This window comes from Carlito syrichta, unplaced genomic scaffold, assembly GCF_000164805.1.
Source record: "Carlito syrichta isolate Samal-C Ts95f unplaced genomic scaffold, Tarsius_syrichta-2.0.1 Scaffold230908, whole genome shotgun sequence".
NCBI lineage: Eukaryota > Metazoa > Chordata > Mammalia > Primates > Tarsiidae > Carlito > Carlito syrichta.
Genome location: NW_007175004.1, coordinates 178,093 through 192,161, shown reverse-complemented (window position 1 = coordinate 192,161; position 14,069 = coordinate 178,093). Strand labels below are relative to the sequence as shown.

Sequence of the window (14,069 nt, the reverse complement as noted above, 5' to 3'; positions counted from 1 at the left end):
CGAGGCTGCGGTGACTGGGAGCAGCCACTGCACTCCAGTCTGGGTGACAGAGTGAGACTCCAACTCAAAAACAAAACAAAACAAAACAAAAAAAGTTGCAAATTGTGGTAGAAGTTTAAAATGACACAACCACTTTGGAAGTTTGTTTGACAGCTTCTACTAAAGTTAAATACATACCACTCTTTGACCTGCCAATTCCATTCTTGGATCTACACACAAGAGAAATGAATGCATATATTCAGGGAAAGACTTGTGCAAGAATGGCAGTAGGATATCTATTTATAATTGCCAGAAAATGAAAACAACCTAATGTCTAACAACAGGAACATCCGTAAACAATTTGGGGTACAGCTATACAATGGAATACTACTCAGCAATAAAAAGAAAAAATGGAATACTACTCAGCAATAAAAAATAAAAAATGCGGTTTCTCAAGCCTGCAATTCCAGCATTTTGGGAGGAGGAGGTGAGAGGATTGCCTGAGCCCATGGGTTCTGGACCAGCCTGGGCAACTTGGTGAGACCTCATCTCCACAATAAATCAAAAATTAGCCAGGCATGGTGGCGCGTGCCTGTACTTCCAGCTACTTGGAAGGCTGAGGCAGAAGGATCGCCTCAGCCCAGCAGATCAAGGCTGCAGTGGCCGTGAGCAGCATGCCACTGCACTTCAGCCTGGGCAACAGAGTGAGACTCCAACTCAAAAAAAAAAAAAAAAACAGACAAACAAAGAAACAAGCTATTGATGTACATAAAGGCACAGAAGAACTGAAAAACATTATTTTGAATAAAAGAAGTCAGGCCAAAAAAAAAAAAAAAAAACACTTTCTGATTCCATTGTATGAAATTCAATAACAAGCAAGACTAATCTAATCTATAGTGACTGAGGTCAAAATGGTTACATAGCAGGGAATAGGTACTGACTTATACAGAGCAAGGGAGGACTTTCTGGGGTAATAGCATGGTGACAGCTTCATCTGGGTAGTGTGTATGCAAATATGTACACACTTCAGAAGCCATCAAGCTTGCTTAAGAGTTATGCCTTTTCTTGTATATTATACCTTCATTTAAAGTAGCAGGGAAAAAATGTAAAAGACCAAAGAATCTATGCCATAGAATTTTTTTAAATGAGTCAGGATGACATAATATTGCTAAGTTCAAATTTGCTGATGGTATTTTCTAGTCATTTTTCTTTGATCACTTCGGATTTTTATGTGTAGAGCATCGCATGTGCAAACTGCCAGTAATTAGATATCACTTAATTAAGGGATTAAAGGAAGGAATCGTGAAAGAAGATGGAAGTGCTGTAAATGATGTCTGATGTGTTCATTTCTGCTGTCTTTTCAACACAGCAAACGCTGCCTTTGGAGGAAAGCCTTGCACTGTAATAGCCTTGTTAAATATGGCTTTCTAACTTCAAATGTCCTGATCCCCAGTTAGATTAATCAAATAGACACACGGAATGAATGCCAACCAGGTTTGCTGCCCCAGCCAAATGATATAATTAGACCAGAGTCAAGTTCTAAACACAGAGCCTCCCTCTGCCAGAACCTGAGGAGTGACACACACTGTGAAATGAGGGTCCTGCAATACCTTTCTAACTTGCCTTCCCAAAGTATAAATGTCTGCCACCGTAGCTTAAAAAGAAATTGAGTTTAATAGCAAGAGGATTTGATAGAGTTCTTTAGGTTTCTGGTTTTATTTTTAGTTTTGTTGGCTTTTCTTTTATGAATTTAAATCTAATACAGTGGAAAACAAGGTGAAATAAATGGTTGTTTATATAATACTTGAACTTTGAAAAAGCACTCCACTAATTACTAAGCACATTTTCATATAATATCTAATTTGTAGGTCATAAAAGCCTATAATGTAGGTAGGGAAGGTACTATTATTGACCCTTTAATTTGTTAAAAGAAAACTTTAACTCAGAGAGGTTGGTCACAGTGCTCATGGCTACAAGGGAGACCCCCAAAGAATGAAATTATGTTTTGGTAGGGCAGGCCCCTGTAGTCCAGGTTTCCCCGCTAGGTAAGTTTTCAAGGAAGCCGTAGACATCAGTGTACCAGCTAGTGTTGTTGTGAGAGGCTGCATTCAGCTTCAGTGAAAACTTTTGGAGATTTTTTTCTGTGCATTTTCCCTTTTCATGATGGGTGATTGACAAGTGTACTTGCCCATACCATGCTGAGTGTTCAACAGTTTTTGACCAAAACCAGCATGATCTCCATGCCCCACCCTTCTTATTCATCCAGTCTCACCCCCAAGACACTTTTTTTTGTTCTGTGGATGAAAAAAGTCCCCAAAGGGATATGCTTTGCATCCAAATTGATGAGTTCAAAAACTGTTTTGAGCAGTAGAAGAAGCATCTCAATAGGAATTTATTTATTAAAAATTGTGTATTTATTCTTACATATTTAAACTTCAGTCACCTTCCAAGTACTCTCCATCTGATGCCATACACCTATCAAGATGCTTTTCCCACTGTTCAAAATAGTTTTTGAACTATCAATTTGGATGTCCTTTAGTGCTTCTGCCGTTTTTTGTTTCACCTCTTCCAAAGGGGCAAAATGTTGCCCTTTGAGGACGTTTTTCATCTAGGGAAGCAAACAAACAAAAAGTCGCTCAAGGTGAGGTCAGGTGAATAGGGAGTGTGGGGCACAGAGTTCATGCCATTTTTGGTCCAAAGCTACTGAACACTCAGTGCTGTGTGTCCAGGTGTGTTATCAATGTGGAAGAGTCAGTGACCTGTTTGCCGTAACTTGGGATGTTTCTTCTACTAATTCGTGATGCAACTTTCTCAAAACTTCCAGATAAAAACTGATAGATTCCTAGAACACTCACCTAGTTGTAAAAACCTGTCCTACAAGAAGCTCACCCTATAAAAGATAATTCCTGTTTTTTGGGGAGGGTTCCCCTCTCATGGCTAATATTACTATTATCCACTGAACGCTTACTAAGTATTTTACAGACAAGCTTTTAATCCTTACCACAGCCCCATGAGATATTTAAGTAGTTAGGATAGGCTAACCTTTGATGCAGTAACAACAGCAAACTCAACTCAAAGTGGTTTAACACAACACATATTGCCTACTCATGTTTTGTGTCCATTGTGTATCTATCTGCAAGTGTTATCGGTTCATGGCAGTTGAGCTGACAAAGCAGTCACCATCGCAAACATTGCTAATTGGCAGGTCAATGATGAAACACTATGGTCTGAAGTGAAATCAGTTCATTTTCTTCGTGACTTATTGGCCGGAATTAGTCCCATCGCCTTAGCTCCCAACAGGCAAGGTTGTAGTCTCTCCATGTGCTAGAAAGATGGAAAACTGACATGCTGAATGAACAGTATTAACAAGTGTCTCAATTACTTGCTATTGTTTTATAAATGAAGAAACTTGGACTCAGAGAAGTAAAGAGCTGGATGCTGGAGCACAAAAATCCATTGGGAAAGAATAAAAGTTTGAATACCTCCAACTAGTCCCCTCATCCATGACACCTCAAGCACTGGGGAAGGGCTGCCAAGTGGGTAAAAAGCACCATTGGATGGGGAATGAGTCTTAGCACAGAAGCTTACTAGTTCATTGGAAAATTTAATAAGCTTCAGCTTTCTCCTCTATAAAATGGGAACAGTCATTTCTACTTCATAGAACCATTGTGAATTAATCGTGTGTGACACACCTGGTACATAGTAGGAATACAATAACCAACAGGTATTGTCGATAGTATCATTTATTAAAAACTGACTCTCACTTCATTTACAATTCTACAAATAAGATTCAGAGGCCTTGAAGACACATTTTGGTATCCATAGAAGAACTGGATATCATTTGTTAAGTAGTTAATGTTGCCTTGGAATATGGGATTCTTAGGTACCACAGTGATTCACATTCTTGAATAACCTTTTCACTAAGGAGAATGAGATAGCTTGTGCTGGTGCCAAAGAAAAACCATAGGATTCTAATCTCAACTGCAGGGTAATAGAGTTCTAATCTCACCTACAGGGTGGGAGGGTCCTAATCTCAACTGCAGGGTGATAGACTCCTAACTTCAACTGCAGTGTGTAGGATCCTAATCTCAATTGCAGGGTGGTGGGGTTTAATCTCCACTTCAGGGTGGTAGGGTCCTAATCTCAACCGCAGGGTAGCAGGGTCCTAATCTCAACGGCAGGGTGGTAGGGTCCTAATCTCAACTGCTGGGTGATAAGGTTCTATCATCAACTGCAAAGTGATAGGTGTTTAATCTCCACTGCAGGGTGGTAGGGTTTTAATCTCAACTGCAAGGTGGTAGGATGTAACAAAACCTACAACCGTGAATGACATGGAAAGGCCAGAGTAGTCCTTTCTCCAGCTGGGAAGGAAAATGTCATTTAATTGGGAAAGTGATCACATGTATAAGTAAAAGGACATCAGAAAACCAGACTCAGTGGATGTGGAAATTAATTTAGCTTGGTTTGTCAATACTACTGAAAATGGGAGAACTTATTCACAGTCATCTCGGCATCATTCTGCAGTGATCTGCATCCTGTTTTGTCAGATGTTTTGAAGAACTCTTTCTCAAATGTGTGCTTCCCTTTGTGAAGGAGGCAAGAGAACAGTTTTGGCCTTTGCTGCATTTCCCATTTGTCAGGATTGTGAAGAGATAGATTACTTCATCTTCTTATTCCTTTGTTTGTCCTTTCTCACACAGCCAGTATTAAAACATAGGAAGAGACAGTGTCCTACTGTGAATATTACAGATAAGATGAGTTGCAGTTGACTTTGCCTTGCGGATGTTTGCTAAGTGGTTGGAGCAGTTCATGGGATTCTAGATTCATTCCCTATTTGTTTATTTGTTAAGTCCTGTGACTTTTATTTTTCTTTCCATTTAGAAGGAGAAACATTGTATTGCAATTCTAATTTTAAGGATTTAACTTTCATATTTGACATGGTACTAGAAATTCATGAATATGGTGCTAAAAATTCTTGAATGTTAGTTAATAATGAGCATAACTACCCTATGTGCCATTTTAACACTTTTTTTTTGCTTTTAGTTCTCCCTTTGATTTAAGTTTGCTGTTACTTGCTTTCCATGTCAGGAAGTTTACACTAAAGAGTAGATATCATAGTGATCACATAATATCTAAAAATGAGATGCAATGCAGCAGTATTAATAAGACTAATGTTAGTTTATAATTAAGGAGCACCAGGACTTATGTTTAAGCTTTGTGAACCTCTCTCTCTCTCTCTCTCTCTCTTTCTCTCTCTCTCTCTTTCTCTCCCTCTCTCTGTCTCATACACATACACACACACACACACACACACACACACACACACACACACACAGAGAGAGACTCGTTCATTCACAAACCCCATACCTATAAGATACAATTTTACCAATAAAGAATTGTGTTTTAGAGAGCTAAGATATCTTGTCTAAGATTGAAAAGCCAGAAAACAATCGATCCAGGAGTGTGACCTTTCAATGGCATTTCCAATATTGTTAACAGGGAATCACTAGAGGATTGTGGTATTGTCTTGAAGAGTGGAGCTTTGTCTTATTCATTTTTGTACCCAGCTCCTAGCACAGAACAGAATGGAACAAGGGGGTGACGTAAGTAGTGCTATATTTTAGGAAGATAAATCTGGCAACGCTGAGTGGGATGGAGAGAACAGGAAAAGACTGGCAGCATGGAGAGCAGTTTAGATGCTGTTGCAGTATGCTGTATACAGAGAAAAAGATGACTAGCCAGGGCAGGGAGGCATGGAGAGAAGAAAAGAAGCGGATGTGAGAGAGAGTCAGGAAGAGTGAGTGTGTGAAGGAGACAGGATGGCCATGGAGGCAAGAAGGAGTGCTAGGCCCTTGGACAAATATCTGTTCATGCAACAATTTTTCTGGAGCATCAACAGTGTGCCAAGAATCATTCTAGATTCTGGGGATGCAACAATGTGTCAAACAGATAAGGATTTTGGTCAGTAGAGTTTATAGTCTAATTGGAGGATATCTTGGTCAGAATTCTCCAGGGAAACAGAACCAGAAGGTGATACATAGAACTAGACATAGGTACAGATATATAGAGAGAGATTTGTCAAGGAGTTGGCTTATGAAATTGTAGGATCTGGCAAGTTTGAAATATGTAGGGCAGGTCTATAGACTGGAAACTAGGGCAGGAGCTGATGCTACTGTTGGGAGGCAGAATTTCTTCTCATGGAAGTCTCAGTTTTGCTTTTAAGTCCTTCTGAATGATTGGATGAGGCCTACCCAAATTATTCAGGATAGCCTCCTCTATTTAAAGTCAACTGATTGTAAATTTTAGCCACATCTACAAAATACCTTCCTAGCAATACCTAGACAACTGGTGATTGAATTACTGGGTACCACGCCTTGTCAAGTTGATACAAAAAACTAACCATCAGGAGGATATCCAAGAATGACCAGCATATAGAGAGAAGTAACTTAGGGTGTTTGAGAATCAACACCAGCTTCTGAGGACTGGAGACTCAGGGAATGGCTTCTCTGCTTTGACAGATACATCTTCGTCTTCCAGATTAGGTCATTGAGACCTGTGGATATGAAGCAACTGATTTGAGTGTCAAAGCAGCTAGTGATTAGCCCTGCCATCATTCTGACTACAGAACCTATGGAGAAAGCACCAGAGTCCTGCCTCCCAGGAATGGTCCGAGGGACCAGAGTGTTTGACTTTGTCTCAGGAGCAACATGATTTGGCGAGCAACTTCAGATTAGGAACTTGTTTCCTGAGTGTAGAGCCTGACCACAGGGATGTCAAGGAGGGGCTTTATGCAGCTTGGTGCCAGACAGCCCCTTTTCCTTGTTGCACTTCCCTCATTCTGCTGCCCTGGAACTGGCTACCTTCCAGTGCCCAGCTCAGGGCTCTCACAGGAAACATTCACTCTGCCTAGAAAACCTGTCTCTTCTCCTTCCCCTTTATGTGACCAACGTCCACATTGCTCTCAGCTCTCAGCTTTGTCACTGTGTTACTGAAACCTTCCGAATTAGGATAAATCTCCCAATTATAAGGCCCCCTCTTCTAATGTGGTACTTACCACTGTCATCACTAAGAAGTTTGTATAATATTTTATTAATGTCTACCTCTTCCATAATACTCCCTAAGGAAAGGAAGGAGCCAGGTCACTATCATGCCCATTCTGTTTTGAGCACCACTCTTGGCATATACTACTTGTTTTGAATGAATGCATGGATAAAGGAATGAATGAAAGAGAGATATGTACCTTCCAAGCAGTAAATCTGCAGGGCATCCTGAACAATAACCTGGAAACATCATACTATGTCCTGCTTGCTACACTCCTTTTTTTCTAATGCCTGATCTGATCATGTCCTGCATATGGCTCATCCCATCTTTGGCATTTGGGTTCTTCTTTATTTCAATTTAAAAGGCACCACTTCCTGAACTTTTCTCTAATCTGGAAGTACTTGTGAAGCTTTTGAGCCCAAAGTCCTTTAACACAAAGCAAATGAGGCTTGGGGAACTTTAGAACAAAAGAAGGTGAAAGTGACAAAAGGAGGTGAAAGTGACAACATAGGGTAGAAATATTCCATAGTGCCCCGCTGAGAAGGAGAGAGCAAATGAGGTATGGATGGAATGTCCTAAGGAAGTCCTCATGCTTAAAACAGACGGTCCTCTCTCTTCTTGCCCCCAGGCGGAAATTCTGACTGCTTCTGCCTGCGGTCTGAAGTCTTGTGAGTAAGAAGAAAGCTTCTGACTCAAGCAGCTCCTAACGTTTCTGAGTGGACTCTTATGAATCACTTTGAGAGAAAGTCCCATTAGGAACCCCTGCACCCACTAAATGCCCCCCTTCTGCCACGCAGACAAAGGCTCGTAACGACTAGCACAAGAGGTGGTGAGGCAGTTGAATGCGTCACTTACACACACAGTAATGGTTACACACAGTGAAACCACAGAGCCTTGCACTCTGGCAAGTGTGTATAAGTTTTCCGGCTTGTGTTCTTTCCACTAAACATTCTTCCCATCAAGAAAGACAAAAACCTCTCCGTTTCTACGTTCTCTACATTTTCTGAAACTTGGAACACTCGGTTGCAAATTTTATAGGACACGCCTGGTCCAGACACATTTTGACTATAGCACCACAGAGTTTAACAGGAAACACTTTGGCCCAGGAGTCAGATGATAGAGGTTCACATCTTGGCTCTGTCACTGAGCAGTTGTGTGGCCTTGGACACCTTGCTGGGCTATGGTGGACTAGGTAATCTCTGCAGTTGCCGCCACTCTAAGATGTATGGTTCTCATTGCAGGCATCTTTTCCACAAGTCCTGTGTTGACCCCTGGCTTCTAGATCATCGCACCTGTCCCATGTGCAAGATGAACATTCTTAAAGCCCTAGGGATCCCGGTAAGCACAGCACAGCCTACAGCATCGTAATGTCTGTCTTTCCGCGTTGCCCCCAAAACAGGGAGAAAACATCCTACCTGGGTGCTTTGTGTCTCCTCAGTCACATAGCAATCTTGTTGTCTTATGATGCCCCAGGAGAACTCTCGTGTCTGGAAACATTCCTTCTCTCACTTTTTCTCGGTCTGAGGACATCATGATCCTTTCACCGTGTCTATTGTATTTGTCTGTAAGTCAAGGGGCCTCTTATGCAGCTCATGGCGTCTCTTCTGGGCTGTAGTTTTTGAGGCAGGTGGGTCCCTAGCAGAAGCATGAGGGGCCAGGTGCACATTGACCACCTGTTGCACCATCACCCTTCTCACCCATCAAGGACATTTGCCTGCCACACTTCCTGGTATCACCCCACAGTCACCTAGTTTTCAGAAGAAACAAGTTCCTTCCAGCAATGGAAGGAGAGGACAGCAGTTGAGAGTCATGCTCTCGGTCTCTGCTAAATTCCTATCTCCATGGAGACCTTGAGTGAACAGGAAACCGGAACCAAGTCCACTTAATTCTAACACTGCCTTCAAGCTGGTTCCCTCCCTTATGTGTTTTCTAAAGTTGAGTCTCTGCCCCAGTACAAAGAGAATCCTGCCAGCCAACTTGACACTCCAGGGAAAGACTCCCAGGACCACAGCAAGGGAAGCCTACCAACAGGTGGGTGGCGAGACATCAGCTGCTATGTGTTTTCCCCTCTAAGTAGATGAGGGCAGAAAGCAAAGCGGGCTACCAAATCCAAGGACTACACAGCAAGAGAGGAGAAATCAGAAGGCACTGCCTAAAGAAGCCAGACAAACAGAATGCAGATCCTGGTCTCTTCCTCTGCCCCTTCCACTTCACTGCTTGTTGTCACTTCTCACTCCCAATAGCAGAGAATAAAGAGAATGCTAGTAGTCTCAAGATGTCACTGCAGAAGGAAGGATCAGATCACATATCAAAGGGTTCCTTGAATGCCCAAAGGCTAATTAGGAATAGCAGAGTGACTCTGCTGGAGAGGGCACACCTGAAGCATTATGAGGCTGGGCATTGGCTGAATTGTCTACGCCATGCCAGCTGCCTCCATGCCAGCTGTATGCTGATTTGCATGGTTGATACTCTGAATGCAAATCACCTTGTGTGATGACAGCTTTGAGCGAGATTTTAAAGAGAGTGCATTACATTTTCAGATCACAGTTGTAAATGCATAATGCATCCAAGGTGAAAATCAATTACAGTGAGCATGACACATTAGCAAAAACCCAGCATCTCTACCAGACACTGATGACTTTAAAAATGGAATGCATTTTTTGTACTTGTCACATTTCTGGCTATAACTGATTCTTTCAAGAGAGGCGGGAAATGTATGTATGTGTGTCCTTGTGTGTGTGTATGTGTGTCTGTGGTCTCCAAAATCTTTAGAATGCTCACGATTCTCACAATTAAAGGGACATGCTTACATCCCTTGACCTAGTTCCCATTGCTCAAGATATTTTCAGAGATCCTAAGTGTTAATTCCACTGCCCTCTGGTCAAGACAATGAAACCAAACAAGCACCTATGCTTGAATTCTGTATCAAGTAGCATTGGACTCCAGACTTTTCCCATGGAGTTATAACTTCTCCAGAAGTCACTTATAAATGAGTTGCAAATATTGCTACTACTTATTTTAAAAATAGAATTATGGGGCGGCCATTTGGCTTATTTCCAAAATTAATAGTATTCTTTTAGCAGTTGGGCATCCTGGCCATGGTTTGATGCTTGCCAAGCCTGGATAGGATTTTACTTAGCACATTGGACTCTCGGAAAAATAAACACCGGTAGCATCTTCGAGATTTTGCCAAGGATTTTTAAAGGCCAGCCAAACAAGAACATGACATACATCCAAGCTTGCCCCACAGAATGGAACATCCTCCACAAAGTGTGAGGCACTCGTGTGCTCACAAAGCATTAAGGCATATGGCCACCCTCCATGCCTCCCAAGACTTTCCTGTTTTTGTCCTAGAGAATGACAGAGCCAGAATCTAGGAGGAATTCTGGTCATTGTTCCATCCCATCCTTCTACCTTTGGGTGGCACTATGCCTAAATCATACTAACAAATGACTTCTATTTCATTCTTAAAACTTTCCATCTCACTGGACAAGCTCATGGCCTTCTCAGTTAGGAATCACTTCTTCGCTGGGCTCGGTGGCTCAGCCTGTCATCCCACGCCTTGGGGAGGCTGAGGTGAGTGGATTGCCTGAGCCCGCGGGTTCGAGACCCGCCTGGGCAACTTGGCGAGACCTCATCTCTACAATAAATCAAAAAATCAGCCAGGCATGGTAGCGCATGCCTGTAATTCTGGCTACTCGGAAGGCTGAGGCGGAAGGATCCCCGGAGCCCAGCAGGTCGAGGCTGCGGTGGCCAGGAGCGGCCACTGCACTCCAGTCTGGACGACCGAGTGAGACTCCAACTCAAAACAAACAAACAAACAAACAAACAAAAAGGAATCACTTCTTCTATCTAACTGAATTGTCATAGAATTTTCCAGCTCATACTCCATTTCTTCTTATTGAAAGAACATTGAAAAGGATCTCTCCTTCTCTAGTAATGATGTCTGTTGATACTTTATCTCCGTATCGCTTACATATGCTGTGTTCAAAAAAGGTCTAAGGAATTATGGCCCTTCAGGGTCTTGAAGGCTGCTGGCCACAGAGTAGTATCGAGATTTCACCCTAGTGTTGACTCGCACGTGACTTGGTTATAATCCTGATCCACTAGATTATTTAAATACAGTGGTATATTATTTTTGTTTGTTTGTGGCTTTTATTGTTTTTAACTGAGTGTCCTTGTGCCTGCCCATGCTACAAGGCAAATAAATTGAAGTTGAAAACCAAGAGCTAGGGACATTTTCATTTTGGAAGTGATTTCTCTACAATAAGCTAAAGAATGAAAGCACAGCTCATGGGGCATGAAATTCCTGTAACAATGAAATCTTTTTCATTATATTTTGCCAAGAGAAATTTAATGCTGAATTGAAAAAAGGAGGAGTTCTTTATTATCAGAAGTGTTTTTACCCTTTTATCTACATTACAGTGCTTCCCCTTCCTTTTTATCCAGTCAGGTCTGGGTCTTTCTTTGTAGCATGACAGAACACAGTTTCAGTGAATCCTCCTCTTCAGGTCCTGTATAACCTGGATATTCCTAATGCCAGCACATACCTTTTTTAATCACTATTATTCTGATAGGAATAGGATGATGGGTTTTTTTTTAGTTGGGGGTCTCACTCTGTCACCTCATCTGGAGTGCAGTGGAGTGATCATGGCTCACAGCAGCTTCTACCTCCTGGGCTTAAGTGATCCTTTCACCCCAGCATCCTGAGTAACTGGGACTACAGGTGTGTGCTACCATGCCCGGCTAATTTTTTTATTTTTATTTTTGTAGGGATGAAATCTCGGTATGTTGCCTAAGCTGTTCTCGAACTCCTGGGCCCAAGCTATCCACCTGCCTCAGCCTCCCAAAGTGCTAAGATTATAGGCATGAGCCACCACCCCTGGTCAGATGATAATTTTTATTAAATAGAAAATCCTGTGTAACTGGGATATTCTCAAGCTTCTAACTATCTAGCAGTTGCTTTGTTTGAGGAATTTTTCCATGCTAAACCTGAATTTAAACCTTTGCAGTATTCACTTGCTGATAGCATTTGACATCTATCTTTTAGACTTTATGATTGTGACTTCTCTTAGCAGTCTATAAATTTGGTTTCTTTGCAGAGTATTTTATGTGATGGACCATGTGGAATGGATATAATCTGTGAGGCTCTTTAAGGTTCTATTAATTAGTATATGAAAGCCAAATTATTGGTGTGTGCTACCACTGGCAGTCTCACTAAGCTAATTAGCTCTTTCTCCATCTATCTCCCCTGTTAAAGATACAGTACTATTCCTACTAGCCCACAGACTAAGAGCAAAAAGCTACACTGCATCAACATTAAGAAAATACACAAGGCTAATGCCTGTAATCCCAGCACATTGGGAGGCCAAGGAGGGAGGATTGCTTGAGCCCAGGAATTTGAGACAAGCCTGGGCAACATAGTGAGACTTCATCTCTACAAAATAATAAATAAAATAAAAATCGCATGCAACATAGCGAGACCTCGTCTCTACAGAAAATAATTAAAATAATTAGCCTGGTGGGGTGACATGTGCTTGTAGTCCTAGCTATTCAGGGATGGCAGTAGGAGGATTGACTGAGCCCAGGAGTTGGAGGCTGTGGTGAGCCATGATTGTGCCACTGCACTGCAGCCTGGGTGACAGAGTGAGACCCTGTCTTAAAAAAGAAAGGAAGAGAGAAAGAGAAAGAAGGAAAGAAGGAAGGAAGGAAAGCAGGAAGAAGGAATGAAGGAAGAAAGGGAAAGAAGGAAGAAAGGAAAAAAGGGAGGGAGAAAGAAAAAGAAAATATATCAAATGAAAGAACAATGCCAACAACCAGGATCAACATTTTGAAAGCATGATTGCCTATGATTGCATTCAGATGTTCATGACTGAAACAACAACCTGCACAGTGCCCACCTTGTGAATTATTTGTCTCCCTGATCCCCCAACTCAGTTAGTTTTGCTTAATATACATCTGTACATAGCATATCTTATCTTTGCATAGAACTTTAAAGTTTTTGAAGTATTTTTGCAAATTCTCCCTTAATTGATCTAAGGCAGATACTAACATGACCATTTTAGAGCAGAAATCTGAGACTCAGAGAAAACTTCCAAATCAACATTTACTGAGCACCTCATAATTGTCAGTGGTGCCACGTGGGGGCTTAGAGCCCAAGATCAGTGGGGTGTGGATGCTTCACTTTACAATGCTTGTGGACTAGTAGAGTAGGACAGGCACCATAACAAATGACCACACAGCATGGGAGAAAGGCCATATAAGCTGATAAGGGATCAAAGATGCCTACCTGGGAGGGAACAGGTCTTAGAAAAGGGGATATGGGTCTGAGGATTAAAGGGTGATTAGGAATTCACCAAGGATCAGCTTGAGACCCTGGGATGGGAAAGGGAGGCTGATGGGGCAAATGTCACCCTGAGCACAGGGATAGTATAAGCTAAAGCATTGAGGTGAGGGAATGTGTGGTGTGTTCTGTGTTTCCAAAGGTGAGGCCAGAAAAGAAGGCTGTGGCCAGGCTCTAGATTATCTGCTTTGTCATGCTAAAGAGCGCTCCTTTCTTATAATTCCTTCCTCAGGAGAAGAGAAGAATCATATTGTGTATGTATTTTAAAGAATGTTCTGTGAGAGAACTGAACTGAAACAAACCAGGGGAAAGATTGTAAGGATATAGGGAAACTGGTAATGCGGAGAGAATGTTTGCAAACACCCCTGCTCGTGTCCAAAATCACAGTCAATAAATTTAATACATTTGGCGAATTGGCCATCGTGAGAAATTGACTTTTGACAATGAATTGGCACTCCCAAAATAGCTAGAGAAGGCAACAACAACAACAAAAAGGTATGGGGGAAGGGAAAAAGAATACAGTGACGAAAGGAATGAGCTGAGTTTGAGGGTTTTGTGGGATGATAGAGACTTCCACAGGGCTGTTAGAAACACAGATGTGGCGCTCAGGAGACTGGCATTATACAGCTTAAGAGCAGAAAACTAGGACAGGAGTCTGGCGTTTTGGATGTCTCACTCTGTTCTCCATGAGTCCATGAGTTGTAGG

General features: G+C 41.9%; 1 protein-coding gene across 1 annotated transcript in view; it reads left to right on the top strand.

The window, feature by feature from the left end:
- The window catches only part of RNF150 (ring finger protein 150), a gene marked incomplete at its 5' end in the record, with an annotated part of 98,296 nt that overhangs the window by 39,681 nt on the left and 44,546 nt on the right, over positions 1 to 14,069 (top strand). Inside the window, one exon of the mRNA XM_008051753.2 lies at positions 8,262 to 8,358. Coding sequence (XP_008049944.2) covers positions 8,262 to 8,358 — 97 coding nt within the window. The remainder of the gene's footprint in view (positions 1 to 8,261; positions 8,359 to 14,069) is intronic.